Source organism: Typopeltis vanoorti, chromosome 13 (assembly GCF_054136105.1).
Source record: "Typopeltis vanoorti isolate ZY-2024b chromosome 13, IOZ_Tvanoo_1.0, whole genome shotgun sequence".
NCBI classification, from domain to species: Eukaryota; Metazoa; Arthropoda; class Arachnida; order Uropygi; family Thelyphonidae; genus Typopeltis; species Typopeltis vanoorti.
The window spans coordinates 38,325,258-38,342,873 of record NC_143561.1 but is presented as its reverse complement, the minus strand read 5'-3'; the positions used below and the strand labels follow the sequence as shown (position 1 = coordinate 38,342,873).

Below are 17,616 nucleotides of genomic sequence, written 5' to 3'. Positions count from 1 at the left end.
GCTCCTAATCCTGCTTAGCTATTTTATTCCTAACCCAACTCTAAGATTCAAAATATTTTAATTTTGAACATGACTTGAATACTGCTGGTGTGATTTAGGTAATTTATCCCATATTTCATATAACTTTGTTCATTATTTACTTACCTGCCAATGTATTTTGCCAGTGAAAGGCTAGAGCATCATAAATTTATTTTCACAAAAAAAAAAAGCAGTAAATTAAAATTACATGTGTTCACCTCTAATAAATATTTGGTCGTATTTGAATAACAAAAAAACACATAAGTAGGCAGGTAGGCCAAATGTAAAGGCTTATATCTTATCACAGGTGATGAACTCAGAGCGTAGTGAACAGGCTTTTAGTATACCTGTAGTATAGCAAAGGCAGTAATTATTGTTTACAAAAATTCAGAAATTCTCAAAACGGTTCTGATTGGACAAGCAAGGAGGAAACATAATGTAAAAAAATAAGCCAAGAAGAGGATATGCAATACTAGTGTATGCATCTAATGTTTAAACACCATGTATATAAAACATGAGGAATCATGTTTTATATACTACCTACAGGTAAAGATTGCTTGTACATTTAGAAAAAATACAAATAAACTGAAATGTTTGTTTTAAGTATTCAACTGATGCAACAAAATTAATGAAGATATTAATTCTCCTTTAGGATATATAGAAAATAACTATTAAAAAATTAACAAATACTGTTTCTATATAAGTATGTATATACAACAGGTTTCTCTCTTAATTTTTCCATAACAAATTTATAAAATCAGATAACTTACTTTAAATCTGGACAAAATCAATGCTATAAATGTTAAAAAGAATCATAAAATTTTAATTATAAATTTTAAGTTAGAATATCTTTACATGTATTTATAATTTGTAATGGATAACTTACACAAACAACTTTCATCTCACACACTCTGGTAGACACACTCAACTTAAGAGTCGATTTTTCAGATACCTTATGCATAACTTTCCAAATCCCATGAAGTTTCTTGTTTCTTGGTGTAATTTTATACGAATGAATTCTTCCTTTATGACGACTTTTTTGACTTTTGATTTTATGATTCGTTTAAATGAAATTACTAAATTTGTATGTTAGGTCACAGTTTGACCTGAAATACAAAACTAAATCATCCAAGAATCATTATCATCATTTCTCCCACCTCCCACACTTAAAAATGTAAAAGAATTTTCATTAAAATCAGTATTAAAGATAATTACAATAAAATACGCCGGGTCTCTTTTTATGAGGATCTTTTCTATGCGGTGCATAACTTCAAAACTTATGTACCATTGTACATAATGAACAGCGTGTTGCAAGCACATTCTAGAGAATTGTGTAAGCAGTGCGTGTCCATGAAGTTTAATTGTCTGTCTTGAAGTGTTTGTCTTTTCATTATCGAAAGTCTAAATTTTGCTAATTTTTATTTTAAAGATTTAATTTGGCCGATGGACAAAAAAAAAGTACCAAATTTCTTTGGAAATGAAAATTGCAATTTTATATCCCTTGGTAAACATTTTAATTTAGGCGAATCTACTATAAGAACAATTAAAAAGAATGAAGTCGCAATAAGAAAATTTGACATTTCTGGCATAAAACTAAGCTACAAATTATCATCGTACTCATAAAGAAAAAAAACGTATTAGAAAAAATGGAATGAGCGCTTATAATTTGGATTGAAGAATTCCTATAAAGGGGTGCTTAAGGGTCAAAGCTGTATAACTGAGAGGAGACCTCTATATAGCCTTTAAAGGAATACGGAGAACTGCCAAGGCTTCTGACCTAATGTCCAATCCTCACCTTCTCGTGATGCACCCTGTTGGGTATCTACTTGGATACTGAACGAACCAGGATGGGCTGGCAATTTAGGATTTAGCCGACCAAATTGTATTCTTATTAGTTAAACCAAAATAAAAAATGATGGTACAACATGACAAAATTTCACGACGGCTGGGGCATCACATGGTTAAACAAGGCCCCCGTTGTTTTCACCAGGGAACCAGGTCGAACAGCGAAAAGTCAGCTACTGGAACAAATCTGAAAACAAACCCCAACCCAACATCACCAGAGGTAAAGATCGGTACTATCAACATAAGAAGCCTGAATGTCAAAGAAATGGAGCTAGCGGAGGAATTAGATAAGTACCAGATCGACATAATAGGGGTGATTGAAACAAAAAAGACCAAAACTGGTGATATCTTTCTGAGCAATAAATACAAAATGTTATATTCAGGCAATGACAATCAAGGCAAAGAAGGAGTAGCCATAGTATTCAACACAAAATACAAGGCTAATCTTCTCGAATGGCAGTTAGTCTCAAGAGAGTAATGTGAGCAAATATGAGAATGGGTAACTGGACAATGAGACTTATTTGTGCCTATGGTCCCACAGAAGGTTCTACTAAGGTTCTCATTGAAGTAGAAAAAGCCATCAAAGGCTTGAAATGTGGAAAGGCAGCAGGAGTAGATGATATTCGACCAGAAATGGTGAAGTATGGTGGTATAAAAGTCTTACAGTGGCTGCACTGCATAGTTCAGAAAGCTTGGACAGAGGGACGAATTCCCGATGATTGGAGTAGAGCTCTCGTAGTACCCATATATAAAAAGAGAAATAAAACTGAATGTGAGAATTACAGAGGTATTTCCCTACTGAGTGTTCCTGGCAAGATCTAAGTAAGTATACTTGAGAAATGGTTGAGAAGAATTGTGGAAGAAAAGCTTGGTGAAGAACAAGCTGGATTCAGGCCAAATAGAGACTGTCAGGATCAGATCTTCACTTTACGACAAATAGTCGAGAAAGCATGGGAATATAACAAAGATCTGTATTTAAGTTTTGTCGATTTGGAAAAGGCATATGACAAGGTGCCAAGAGAGAAGCTATTCAATACGCTGCAGTTATATGGTGTCAATGGGGCATTATACCAATCAATACTTAGTCTTTATTTGAGTTGTAAGTCAGCAGTTAGAATTGAAGGAAGTACAGGACGATGGTTTAATGTTAAATCTGGTGTGAGACAAGGATGTACATTATCCCCTCTGTTATTCATTATCTATATGGATCACATTATGAAGGAAAGTGGTATTAAACCTGATATAAAAATTAGAGGTGTTAATCTCAGCTCTTTGCTTTATGCGGATGATGTTATACTTCTAAATAAATCCGCTACAAGTCTGCAAGATTCTCTGACTAAATTCAATTGCTGTTGTAATAGATATGGTATGAAGGTCAGCAATAAAAAGACAAAGACAATGAAAATAGGCAGAATCATTGAAAATGTCAACTGTGTTGTGAATGGAGAACCTGTGGAACAAGTAAAACATTTCAGCTACTTAGGCACGATTTTTACTGAAGATAGTAAATTAAATATAGAAATAGACAACAGAATCAGCAAAGCTGGTATGGTGGGAAGTCAATTGAATAAATTCATATGGAATAAGAGAGAAATTAGTCGGAACACTAAATTAGCTGTATACAAGACAGTGTTCAAACCTGTTTTAACTTATGGATCTGAGAGCTGGGTCAGAAGTAAAACACTTGACCAAAGACTAGAGACCGAAGATATGAGAGTCCTGAGAAAGATTAGAGGCGTCAACAGATGGCATCAATGGCAATATCATATTAAAAATGAGGATATTAGGAAAGAACTTGACATTGTCAGCATCCAAGAATGCATTAGCAGAGCTAATCTCAGGTGGTATGGTCACTTAAACAGAATGAGCGATGAAAGATTAGCAAAACAATATCGGATTGATGCGGTACAAAGTGCCTTAGAAGATAGAAATATAAGATCTGATAATGTTGGAGTCTTGACAAGTAACAGACTGATTTGGAGGAAAATTGTAGATAGGAAGTTAGTAATGATGTTATTTTTTTCATGTAGTACTGTCATACCAGTACACCCCTTGAGGGTACATGGCAGGAATTTGATGATGATGAGTCTTACAGTGGCTGCATTGCATAGTTCAGAAAGCCTGGACAGAGGGGACGAATTCCCGATGATTGGAGTAGAGCTCTCATAGTACCCATATATAAAAAGGGAAAGAAAACTGAATGTGAGAATTACAGAGGTATTTCCCTACTGAGTGTTCCTGGCAAGATCTATGCTAGTATACTTGAGAAACGGTTGAGCAGAATTGTGGAAGAAAAGCTTGGTGAAGAACAAGCTCGATTCAGGCCATACAGTGGCTGTCAGGATCAGATCTTCATTTTACGACAAATAGTCGAGAAAGCATGGGAATATAAGAAAGATCTGTATTTAAGTTTTGTCAATCTGGAAAAGGCATATGACAAGGTGCCAATAGAGAAGCTATTCAATATGCTGCAGTTATATGGTGTCAATGGGGCATTATATCAAGCAATACTTAGTCTTTATTTGAGTTGTAAGTCAGCAGTTAGAATTGAAGCAAGTACAGGAAGATGGATTAATGTTAAATCTGGTGTGAGACAAGGATGTACATTATCCCCTCTATTATTCATTATCTATATGGATCACGTTATGAAGGAAAGTGGTATTAAACATGATATCAAAATTGGAGATGTTAATGTCAGCTCTTTGCTTTATTCAGACGATGTTATACTTCTGAATAAATCCGCTACAAGTTTCCAAGATTCCCTAACTGAATTGAATAACTGTTGTAATAGATATGGTATGAAGGTCAGCATTAAAAAGAAGAAGACAATGAAAATTGGCAGAATCATTGAAAATGTCAACTGTGTTGTGAATGGAGAACCTGTGGAACAAGTAAAACATTTCAGTTACTTAGGCAAGATTTTTACTGAAGATGGTAAATTAAATATAGAAATAGACAACAGAATCAGCAAAGCTGGTATGGTTGGAAGTCAATTGAATAAATTCATATGGAATAAGAGAGAAATTAATCGGAACACCAAATTAGCTGTATACAAGACAGTGTTCAAACCAGTTTTAACTTATGGATCTGAGAGCTGGGTCAGAAGTAAAACACTTGACCAAAGACTAGAGACTGCAGATATGAGTCCTGAGAAAGATTAGAGGCGTGAACAGATGGCATCAATGGCAATATCATATTAAAAATGAGGATATTAGGAAAGAACTTGACATTGTCAGCATCCAGGAATGCGTTAGCAGAGCTAATCTCAGATGGTATGGTCACTTAAATAGAATGGGAGAGGAAAGATTAGCAAAACAAGTGTTCTCTGCCAGGTTGGCAGCAAAGCGACACAGAGGAAGACCAAGATATAGGTGGATTGATACGGTACAAAGTGCCTTAGACGATAGAAATATAAGATCTGATAATGTTGGAGTCTTGACAAGTAACAGACTGATTTGGAGGAAAATTGTAGATAGGAAGATAGTAATGATATAATTTTTTCATGAAGTACTATCATATCCTGCACACCCCTTGTGGGTACATGGCTGGAATTTGATGATGATGATGATGAATTCCTATAAGTGGTTATTTAATTAAACAAAAAGCTCTTCGTTTTATGAGCAGATGTAGCAATTGGAGCTGTCTACTTCCGCTTCCCAGGGTGATAAAAAATTTTCGGCTAGCAAAGGATGGTTAACCGGGTTTTTAAAAAGGAATGCACTTCATAACATGAAGATTACATGCGAGGTTGCAGAGCAAATGAAGCAGTAGTCAAAAATTTTCAAGATGGTGGATATTGTCCTGATCAAGTGTTTAACGCTGATGAAACAGGATTGTTTTGGAAGAAATGCCTAGTCAAACTTACATCGCAAAGTCTGAGAAAAAAAAATGCAAGCAAAGATCGAGTAACATTGTTACTTTGTAACAATGCATCAGGAAATTGAACGTTGAAACCCCTTCTAGAAAATCAATCTTAACGGCAAAGATCTAAAACAGCTACTAGTACATTGAATGGCTAATACAAAGGCCTGGGTAACAACTGCTGTATTTACTGAATGGGTCAATAATTGCTTTGTACCAGAAGTGGAAACATATGAAGCAAAAAGCTCTTGATTTTAAAATTTTATTAATTGTTGACAATGTATTAAGTCATCTGCATTTAGAACATCCAAATGTGTGCAGGTAGTGTTTTTGCCATCCAATACAACAGCATTATTCAGCCATTATATCAAGGCATAATTGCTACTTTTAAAAAATATTACATTAAGCACACTTTTCAATTTATATTGGATAAACCAGAAAATGAATCATTAACAGTAACTGACGTTTGGAAAAAATTTTCTATTTTGGAACTGCTCAAATCATGTTGCATCTGCTATCGCTGAAATAAGACCACCAGCTTTAAAGCCTAGCTACTTTCCACCTGCTGGAAAGTAGCTTCGCCTGGATGTGTTGCGAACAGTGCAACCATGTAAACATTTACATAATCAGCTAAAATCATTACTTAAGCACAGGAAATTGGTGGAGAAGGTTTTGATACATTTAGCCAGAATGATGTAGATGAATTGCTCGTGGATAATGCCTTAAGTGATGATGATATTATTGGATATTGACTAAGTTTAGATATCGTCGAAGATCCAGAAAAGGATAGTGAAGCAGAAGAAAAACCTGTCCCCCTCACTGCAAATATAATTCAAGGTCTTGAACTGTGCAATAACTCGGAAAATCATTTTCTTGTTAATGACACAAAATCCAAAAGAGCCTTTAAATTCCAAGTCAGCTGAAGAACTGTATGTCTGGATATTGCAAGCTGTATAAAAAATTAGTAAAATCATCATCGCAAAGTTTAATCACAGATTACATTGTCAGAAGAAAAAAATCAGCGCAGGGTGAAGCTAATTCTGTTTTGTGAAGAACCATTGCCTTTACAATACGGATCCGATGTGCCGACTATCTCTTCTGGTGATGAAAGTGATTTCGCACCAGTTCGCAAACGTTGCCGAATGTTGTCTAATAGCGACGATAATTCTCATGACAAAATGTAAAAAAAAGTTACCTTTCAATAAAATTAAATGAATAAAGCTTTAAAACAAACTTAGGCATTATTTTCCTGAATTTTTATAAATTTTTTTAATGCGATTTTAGGTTTATTTTAATTCATTGCTTCAGTTTTATGCGGTTTTAGAGAAGTATAGAATGTATCCCTAATTTTTCAACGTAAGATAGGTCTTTTTTTGTGCGATTTTTTATATGCGGTTTTCTGTGGAACGTATCTACCGCATAAAATGAGACCTGACTATATTTATTTCACAGCTAAAATCAGAAAGGAGATGCTGGAACTAACTATAGTGTTGAAATTATATCATGAAACAAACTTTTGCAACTGAAAATATTTCATACTCAACTTACTTGGCATGAAGCTGTCGGAATGCCTTTGCAGCCACAACTTTTTCTCCATGTTCACATAGCAGTAAACAAGTAGCCATTTCAGAATCATGCACCTTTACTATATTTAACTAAAAAAGGAAAAAAAATATTTTCTGATAATATAAAAATCCAACTTATGAATAAAATGGGGATGGGAACTGTATTGTTAATTTTAAGTTTATTTTTTATCTATGTTATGTGAAATATAAAAGAATTGTCATTCAAATCAGCATTAAAGATAAGATCTAGGAAATTAATATTATCAGCTAATTAAATTACCCAAATTATTTGTCCTTTTATTCCATATCATAATACCTTGGAATATTAATCCCCTTTTAATAATAAAATTTAATGAATTATTAAGTTTTATTAAATTATATCAGATTATTAAAAAACCAACTTCAACAAAAAGCAAAAGGAATCTTACCCTGTCCCACAGACCCATTGCTTTCAGGAAATTAAGAAGAAATTCGTGTGCTTGCATTTTATCATTCAGTTGATGTAATAAAATTACTGAAGAAGATACTGATTCTCCTTGATGATAAAAAGAAAATAAATAAATTATATATATATATATATATATATATATATATATATATATATATATAGTGTATAATACAGTAATCTTATAATTTCTTTATGGAAATTATGGTTATTTTAAAGCTGGATATATGAATCAATTCTATAAATGTTAAACTAGTCCATAAAGCTTTAATTATAAATGTTTCATTAAAAAGTATTTATATAAATTTGAATTGGATTTCTCTATTATTTGTTTATGAATAAAATGGGGGCAGGAACTGTATTGTTAATTTTAAGTTTATCAAGAGACTAAGAGACTTTGTAGTTGTGATGCTCAGCATTTCTTTTTTTTCATTGAAAGATGAAAAGAAACATATTTTTATTTGATTAAACTAAATTTATTATAGTCTAACCAAGTGAAAAATAAACTTCCAACATCTCTATTATTTGGTTCACTCTAAAAAAGAACAATGCTTTTTTCTTTTTAGTTAAGTATATATTGGGGATAGGGGGAGTAAAAAAACAACAATGTCCAAAGTAAAACAGTTTGTGGTGACAAACTCATTACATCCTCTTTAGGCTATCTGAAAACACATCCCATTATTGATTTTTCTTTGGGGAGAAGTAAGCTAAAGATAACAAAAGCTAGCCTAACAACAATTATCTTCAGCCAAGTTAGAAGAATATACACGACTTAGAAGGGACACTATCCAATAAAAAAAATAAAAAAAAGTATCTGATAATGCATGACGTAATTTAGAAGTACACAGGATCATTTTTAAAGACAACACATGGATTGACCCAAGTTTTAATGATAAGAAAAACTTATGAATAAATTTTTAGTAAAAATAGAAAAAAACTTTGAATACCTGGAGGAACAGATTCCATCCATCGAGGATCAGAAGCAGGATAATCATCAATTAAATCTTGGCTTACAGCTGCTACTGTTATGTCTAACTGTGAAACACAACTTGAATTCATGATCATCGATTTTGGAAACATATCTTCTACGATCTTTTGACATTCAGCCTATTTTATGTTTTTTAAAAAAAATAAATAAATACACATTCTGATCTAGATTTATGCAAGGCATAACATGAATCAAAATACTCTTAAAAACTGACTTTAAACTCCACAGCTGAAAGGACTGAAAATGAGATGTCATATTACATCATCATCAAATTCCTGCCATGTACCCTCAACGGGTGCACAGGATATGATAGTACTACATGAAAAAAATTACATCATTATTAATTTCCTATCCAAATCAGTCTGTTACTTGTCAAGACTCCAACATTATCAGATCCTCATATTACATTTACTCCTAAATTTGACTGAAGTTTATCTGGTTTCCTGGAAGACATACAATGAATTTCCATTCATAACTTAATGGCATTACAACACCAAACCAACTCAATTATAACAGAGATGTTTATTAACTGGCTTATCTTTTGCTGAATTTCAAACCAGCATCTTCAGAGCACATTACATGTTACAGTTTACTCATGACGATGAGTAAATGAAGCAATTCAAACTGTAATGAACAAAAGATGTCATGTTATAATTTGGCATCCTCTGATGTTAAAAAAAGCATTACAGTTATATAGAAGTTGATCTTAAAATAAGTCTCTCAAATTTTTGACAAATTAATACAACCATACTTGTTTAGGTTAGGAGAATGCTTCATAACCATGGCTGACTCTAAAAATAGTCTTTCTGTCCTGGAATGACTTTTGTTTTTTCCCCATCTAATTCTGTGTGAATGGGTATCCAAAGCATGATGTGTTAATCCAGACTTGGATTAACACATCATGCTACCATAATAATGATAGTGAATGCATTTTTTATGTTCTCCAAGGTAGATGTTAACAGATCTTTCTGTCTGTCCATAGCAGGCAAAGTCAGTCCCATGGAACTTCATATGCTTCAGGATATGTCAGGTGATGTAGTTTATCCTTGGAAAAAGCAGATCAGAGATGCTAATTTAACATGTGGTTTGAATGTGATGCAAAGGTTATATTTTATTAGTACTTTGGCTATTATTATTATTATTATTGTTCCGGGCAACTCCAAGGAGTTGACAGACTCATCGAGGGAGGCCCTAACATCATGTCAAGAACAACTATTCGACATTGTCACAGTATCTATCATACCTTGCCTTGAACTCATTCACGGTCATAGCACCCACAACAGACTCTGGAAGCTTATTCCACTCATTCACCACTCTCCAAGTAAAAAACCTAGCTCTAACACCCTTGTCAACCATGCTCTTGCCCAGCTTCCATGCATGGCCCCTAGTCCTCCCACCACCAGTCATATTTTCAAAAATATCTTCTGGATCAGTCTTGTAGAAATCCTTCAGTAATTTGAATGTCTCAATCATATCGCCCCTCCTTCGCCTATCGTCCAATCTCTGCAACCCACAAATCTTCAATCTATTCTCATAAGGTTCATTCCACAGACCTTCTATCATCTTGGTCACTCGTCTCTGGATTCTCTCTACTTCCTCCCCATCACGAAGAAACCCTGGTGCCCATAACTGGGCACAGTAGTCCAGATGGGGTCTTATCAAGGCTCGATACAGAGGAACAACAACTTGTTTGTCTCTGCATGTTAAAGTATTTTTCAGAAGCCAAGTGATTTGATGAGCTGATTTAGTCACTTTTGCAATGTGTCCCCTAAACTTCAATTCCCTATCCACCAACACTCCCAAATCCCTGGCCTCATCAATCTCCTGAAGTAGGGTTCCACCAATGCGATATACTGCTGCTATTCTTTTCACCCCAAAGTGCATAACCTTACACTTTGCCACATTAAATTGGCATCCATTTTTCCTACTCCAGTCTTCCAAACTATCCAAATCATCCTGTAACATTTTGACATCCTGTGCACTCACAATTGCTCTACCCAACTTTGCACCATCAGCAAACAAGTGAACACTTCCTCTCAAATCCTTTCCTATATCATTGATGAACAAACTGAAAAGCAGTGGTCCAACAACAGAGCCCTGCGGCACACCACTAGGCATATTATATTCATTCATACATTCAACTGCCTCCCTAAGGACTGCATATCTACCCCCACCCCCTTAATAAATCTAGTTTCCCTGAATTTGCACATCCATTACATTCAGCAACAATTTTTCAAGTCTCCTTACACCGTAACCATTCAAATGCAAGCCATCCATCTTATATAGATCCTTTCGCCCATCGAACTCACTCCACACATCCACAAATTCCACACCACTCGTCATACATAACCCACGCATAAAGTCATTCGCAATTATGGCCCTACTTTTAAACATTTCACTGTCATACCGTGGCAAAAGACTAATCATTCTAACTCTCTCACTCTTTTCTTTTGCTACTTCAAACAATTCATTCAGGTCTTCTATCATTTCCATTTTATCTCCTTTCAAATCATTCGTACCTGCCACAACAATCATTTCTTTCACCCTTTCCTTTTGCTCTCTAATAGACTCAGTTACATCCTTTATGGTCGCACCAGGTTGGTACGATTTTGTCAAATCCTCTACTAACACACCTCGTACTAACAAGTCTCCATACAGGCCATCCTTTCAGATGTACCTTGGACATAGGAAAAAGGAATACTGTTTTGTTCTTGTGTGTTTGAGGAGGGGGGGGGGAAGTAGGTAAGCGGGCCATGTAACATTTTATCTATTTTGTAGGAGCTGTAGCCATTGGTCAGGAAAGTATGGTGAGGATATTTCGGTTCAGTGGGAGCTGCATCATTAGAACAAACAGCCTCCTGTAAATAAGTGTTTAAGAATACCAAACTATAGGGCTGGATGATGATGACGACGTGATTTTATAGTAGATATTTTCCTGTGTATGTTGGTTTTCTATAAATAGAAAACAATAGTGAACCATCTGAAAGCCATTTCATATGACATTTCAAATAAAGAAAACAGTTATTAGATTTGTTTTCTACTATGAAGTGAACTTTGGGTGTTGACTGTTTAGGTAGGTAACAAAAGAATTCAAAGTATCTCTTGTCCATGGGGCAAAATGGCAAACACATCATTAACAAAGCATAATTGTTGTACTAAGGTCTTGTATGTAGTTGTAGTAAGTATTTTGTTTTCAAAGTGTTCTATGTAAAAGTTAGCTGGGGGGGGGGGTTAAAAAAGTAGTCCTGGAAAAGAAAAAAGCATAACAAAAGTTCTTAGCAAATAAGTTGGTAGATGTCCTAACAGAATACAGAGAAAAATGGAAGAATGCTATGCTGTGTGTAAAAGTAGCTAAACAAAAGTCATCAGAAGACTTTGGTAAGAATATAGAAAATAAATATTAAGAAGGTAGCAAAATATTCTGGAGGCTATTGAAAAAAAACTTAGAAATGGAGGAAAGAGTACTGTAAAAGGAATCAAATATGATAAAGATGACATAAAACTGAAGATAAGGATATTCTTGATGTCTGAAGTAATTACGTTGAAAGACTGTTTAAACAAAACAAGAAGTGACAGAACCATACTAGAACATTTTCAAGAGGAATGCAAAGAGGAGTACCAATACCTGAGGTAGAAAAAGCTGTCAAAAACTTAAATGCAGTAAGGCAGGAGTAGATGATATTTGACCAGAAATGATTACGTATAGAGATATAAAAAGTTATTATAAATTTATTATTAGTAATGGAGATGTCACACTTAGCTCTTTGCTTTATGCAGATGATGCTGTACTCCTGAACACATCTAGTCCAAGTCTCCAGGATTCTCTAACCAAATTGGATAACATCTATAACAAATTTGGCATGAAAATCAGCAATAAAAAGACCAAAACTATGAAAATTAGTAGAAGCTTTGAAATATATCAACTGCATTCTGAATGCAGAGCCTATCGAATAAGTAAAATATTTTGAAAATAGACAACAGAATAAGCAAAGCTGGTATGGTGGGTAGCCAGCTGAATAAATTTACATGGAATAAAAGAAAGATTAGCCAAAATACTAAACTAGCAGATACAAGACAGTGTTCAAACCAGTTTCAAGTTTGGATCTGAAAGTTGGGTTAGAAATAATGCACTTGATCAAAGACTAGAGTCCAAGGATATGAGAGTTCTGAGAAAAATTAGGAGAGTGAACAAATAGCATCAATGGCAGAATCATATTAAAAATTAGGATATTAGGAAAGAACTTGACATTATTAGCATCCAAGAATGTGTAAGCAGAACTAATCTAAGGTGTATGGCCACTTAAATAGAATGGGTGTTGATTGTTGTTATAGAGCATATATTCAACAACTCTTCCTCTGATGTTTGCTCGGGTATGACCCCACAGAGTGTTATGTCCATTAAAAGCAATGGGGAGATTTTTTTTTCTTTTTTTTTTTTGGAATTGTGGATGGCCAATATCCATTTCTTTTTCTGGAAAAATATCCAAAACATTACATTACATTCCCTCTGGAGAACTCGGTATATTAACTATTTTATATTCCTGGTTGTGGGGGAGAGGTTATCCATTCTGTTGACGGGCCATGAAATAAAGGATCTGGAGGCATATCTTTGATCATATGTAGTGCACATTACATTTTTTAATATGAGGATTTTCATGTAGTGGGACCATTTTGGGCATGTCTTCAGGAGTGAGTCCATAACGATTTTTCTCTTTCATTTGCTCAAAGGAGATAGCGAGTAAGTCATATTTTTCAGAGATGTAACTGTGGGAAGGTGTTAAGTCAGAGGACTTAACATTGTTATCACTCTCTTGAGGAAAATAATGATTTATCAGAAATAAAGAAGCACTGTATAGAAATCGTAATTTAGTTGTATATATCTTATTTAGTAATGTGAAATTTCATTGTATTATTATTATATAGTTGCTTAATCTAAAATACTGTGTGAACAACTAACCTTTTGCTGGATATAATAATCTAAATGTGAAACGGCTGACTTCTGAGACATGTGGTGAATGTACTAGTATATCTGTTATGTAGCACGGTGCTTCCACCCCCCCCCCCACCGTGATTCCATCATGCTTTCACTATGCCACGCGGCGCTAAGTGCCGCGTGAAAGCATGATGTACACATTGATGATGAAAGAGAGAAACGGCATGGAGTTTAAAAAGGGATGTAACGCTACGAGCGAGGCTTTTAGACGTTTTCCTGCTGCTGTATTCCTGTGCCACGGAAGTCCGGCTGGTATGGAGCCTCCACGTGGGTTTCCCTTGTTCGTGGAAGTTATGATCGAATGACCAAGAGAACTTACCAGTTGGAAATAAAAGCCCAGCAGATCCTGATAGTGGAAAACCACAGAATAATTCCAGTTTGATGCATAGAGGGAAATCGTATAGAAAATCCCGAGGAAGTGTGAAGAAAACCGATCATATAAGGTAGTTGTCTGACGAATGAATTGAAGTGGCCAAAGTAGAATATCCAGCAAATTGGTAAGGTGAAAACTTTATGTCTACTAACTAATGAATTGAATGAGAAGACTTTAATGTGTGTGCTAAGAGACATTTCTTTGAACTGTTGCTGATAGATTTAGAAGGAAATATAATAGTGTCTCATAAATGTATCGTGAAAGAGATGAGTTATGAATGTTCTTATTTAAATCTGAGATATATGTAAAATTTGAATAGGATTGTTAGAGAGATTTATGAATGGAATTTGATAAGTATTAAGAGTAATAATTTAAGTGATTAGAGTAGAGAATTGAGACTAAGTGATTAAATGTTAGTAATTTTGTTTCAAAGATAGTAATTCATGAAAAGGGATAATTACTGTATGTAAGAGTGTTAAGGCTGTATATATAATTTAGTTGAGTGATTAACTAAGTGCTTCTCAGTGTAATATATGAATTCTAACCGTAATTAAAATGTTTTGTTTTAATGTGAATGTTGTCTTGCCTGTACTTCATCCTACTGCACTTGCTCATAAGATATAACGAACCACAAAAGCGGGGGAAACTGTGTAATATAAGGTCATGACTGCAAGCTGTAAATGTATAGCTGAGAAGAGTGATTGTTGACTGGTTTCTAACTCCTTGGTCCTATCTTTTTAGTATATCCTAGGATTCAGGGTGGCGCAGCGTATACAAATAAATTTTCTCTGAATTTGAAAGGGGAGGTAGAACCAGTGCTGAGACAAAGAAATTGGCATCTGCCATTTGCATTTCTTTGTCTCACAAAACAACAGCTTCACTCTTATCAGGAATTCGGCCAGTAGTGTAAAAGAAATAAGAAAGGGCACATTAAGGACAGGAAATGACACAACAAAATGGCGCAGTCGACAGGATTTAATTTAATTCAGAGATCTATATATGTATATATAGAAACCATTAAATTAAGTGAGCAAGTTGTAGGTCTAGACAGGCAAGAGTGAACTTTCAAAATTCCAGGTAAGATTTATACAATCATACTTGAAAAAGAGATTGAGAAAGATTGTGGAAGTGAAACTTGAAGGACATGCTAGGTACAGGTGAAATAGACGTTGTCAAGATCAGATATTCACTTTAAGACAAATAGTTGAGGAATCGTGGAAATATATTTTTAAGTTTTGTCGATCTGGAAAAGGCATACAACAGGGTGCCCAGTGAAAAGCTTTTCAAAACACTACAATTATATGTGGTGAATGGAACATTATACAGAACAATACAGAGTCTATATTTAAGTTGTCAGTCAGCAGTTAGAATTGAAGTAAATCCAGGAAGATGGTTTGATGTAAAATCAAGGGTAAGATAAGGATGCACATTAACTCCACCCCTATTCATCATCTATATGGATAACATTATGAAAGAAAGTGGCATCAGGCCTGATATTAGAATTGGAGAAGTCAAACTTAGCTCTTTGCTTTATGCACATGATGTTGTACTCGTAACACATCTAGTGCAAGTCTCTAGGATTCACTAACTAAATTGAATAACAGCTGTAACAAATTTGGCATGAAAATCAGCAATAAAAAGACCAAAAGAATGAAAATATGCAGACACATTGAACACATCGATGTTATTCTGAAAGGAGAGCCTATAGATCAAGTAAAAGATATCAGCTATTTAGGCACAGCTTTTAGTGAAGATGGCAGGTTAAATCTGGAAATAAACAGAATAAGCAAACCTGGTATTGTGGACAGCCAGTTGTATAAATTTATATGAAACAAGAGAGAAATTAGCCAAAACACCAACCTAGCAGTATACAAGACAGTGTTCAAACAAGTTTCAAGTTATGGATCTGAGAGTTGGGTAGGAAATAAAGCACTTGTTCAAAGGCTAAAGACCACAGATATGAGGGTTCTGAGAAAATTAGGGCAGTGAACTGATTATGGTATCAACAGTAGAATAATATTAAAAATGAATATATTAGAAAGGAACTTGACATTATTAGCATTAAAGAATGTGTTAGCAGAGCTAATCTAAGGTGGTATGGACACTTAATTGAATAGGTGAGGAAAGGTTAGCAAAACAGGTGATGCCAAGTTGGCAGGAAAGAAAACCAGAGGAATATCAAGTCTAAGTGGATTGATTTGGTCAGAGATGCCTTAGAAGAATGAAATGTCAGATATGACAAAATTGGAGTTCTCACAAGTAATAGACTCATCGGGAGGGAAATTGTTGATAGGAGATTAATAATGTAAACTTAATCAGGTAGTGCTGTCATGGTAACCCGAACACCCCTTGGGGGGTACATATCAGGAAATTGATGATGATGGTAACTCATTAGTACAATTACTAATGCTTACAGTCTTTTGTGGATATGATTCAATGAAAGAACTACAGATCTCAGTAGACCATAGCAAATGTCTGAATTTTTCAATGAAATTGCATCATGTTTGATGCATGTTTAAACCACAAAATCTGGTTCAAAAGATTTTTAAAATATATCAAACAAATTAACTTTGTAATAAATTATACATTTATGTTAAGAATTACCAGTTCCTGTTTGCAAAACATCAACACTGCAGATTTTAATTTTGATTTCAGATCACCACTTTCCATCTCTTCTCCTAGGAATACCTGTTTCAAAAAAAAAACAAAAAAAAAAAAAAACAGAGTCAAATAACTATTAAATGAACAAATGTTGAAATTGCTACATTTCAAGGTATTTTAATCCAAGAATGGCAAAGATATTCAGAACATTAATAGTAAGCATTAATCAAAATTAATGATTATTATTATATATTGAGCTTTGACTGGCTACTGAGCATGTCCCCAGGTTGTTGATAGGAGGAAACCTACCATCTGTTGGATATCAGGTCAGTTCTGAATATATTGAATGAAGGGCCTTGGACCAGTGGTTTTGGGACTGACAACCCCATGTGAAAATATTACCATCCACTAATCCACAGTGGGCCAGCGTGGGAACCCAATCTTCCAAGATGAATCGAGCAGGAATAAAATGCTCTCATTCCCCCACAGGCCAGATGTAGGAGTCTGGGTGCCATGGCACCCAGAGTCCTACATGAAAGCAGAGGGTACTAAGAATCCCCTAGTAACCAGATCTTGCTGCTGTTGGAAACTAGATCTCAGAACTTTAAAATGTAGGACTCCGGAGAGTGAAGCACAGCTAATTGAACCAACTACAGACTAAAGCGATTAAATGGGACAGTCTTGGACTGTGTGAAGTTAGACATAATGGTGAAGAAATTCAATTAAAAAATGGAGACATACCATATTATAGAGTCCAAGATAGGGAAAGAATCAGTGGAGTTGATTAATGATTAACAAAAAACTGAAGTAAAACATAATCAAATTTGAGAGTATATCTGATCGAATAGCAAGTATTGTTGTTCAAATATCAAAAAGATATACTCTCAAAATCATTCAAGTCTATACGTCATACTGATAAAGAAATAG

At 34.6% G+C, this 17,616-nt stretch overlaps 1 protein-coding gene across 3 annotated transcripts in view; it reads right to left on the bottom strand.

Annotated features, from left to right (window-relative positions):
• Nup133 (nuclear pore complex protein Nup133) overlaps window positions 1-17,616 on the bottom strand; it is a 269,882-nt gene that overhangs the window by 110,641 nt on the left and 141,625 nt on the right. For all 3 annotated transcript variants that reach the window (XM_090402314.1, XM_090402316.1, XM_090402315.1), the window contains exons 16-19: window positions 16,693-16,776; window positions 8,682-8,841; window positions 7,718-7,824; window positions 7,273-7,379 (exon numbers count right to left, since the gene is read on the bottom strand). In XM_090402314.1, the coding sequence (XP_090258440.1) occupies window positions 7,273-7,379; window positions 7,718-7,824; window positions 8,682-8,841; window positions 16,693-16,776 (458 nt within the window). The remainder of the gene's footprint in view (window positions 1-7,272; window positions 7,380-7,717; window positions 7,825-8,681; window positions 8,842-16,692; window positions 16,777-17,616) is intronic.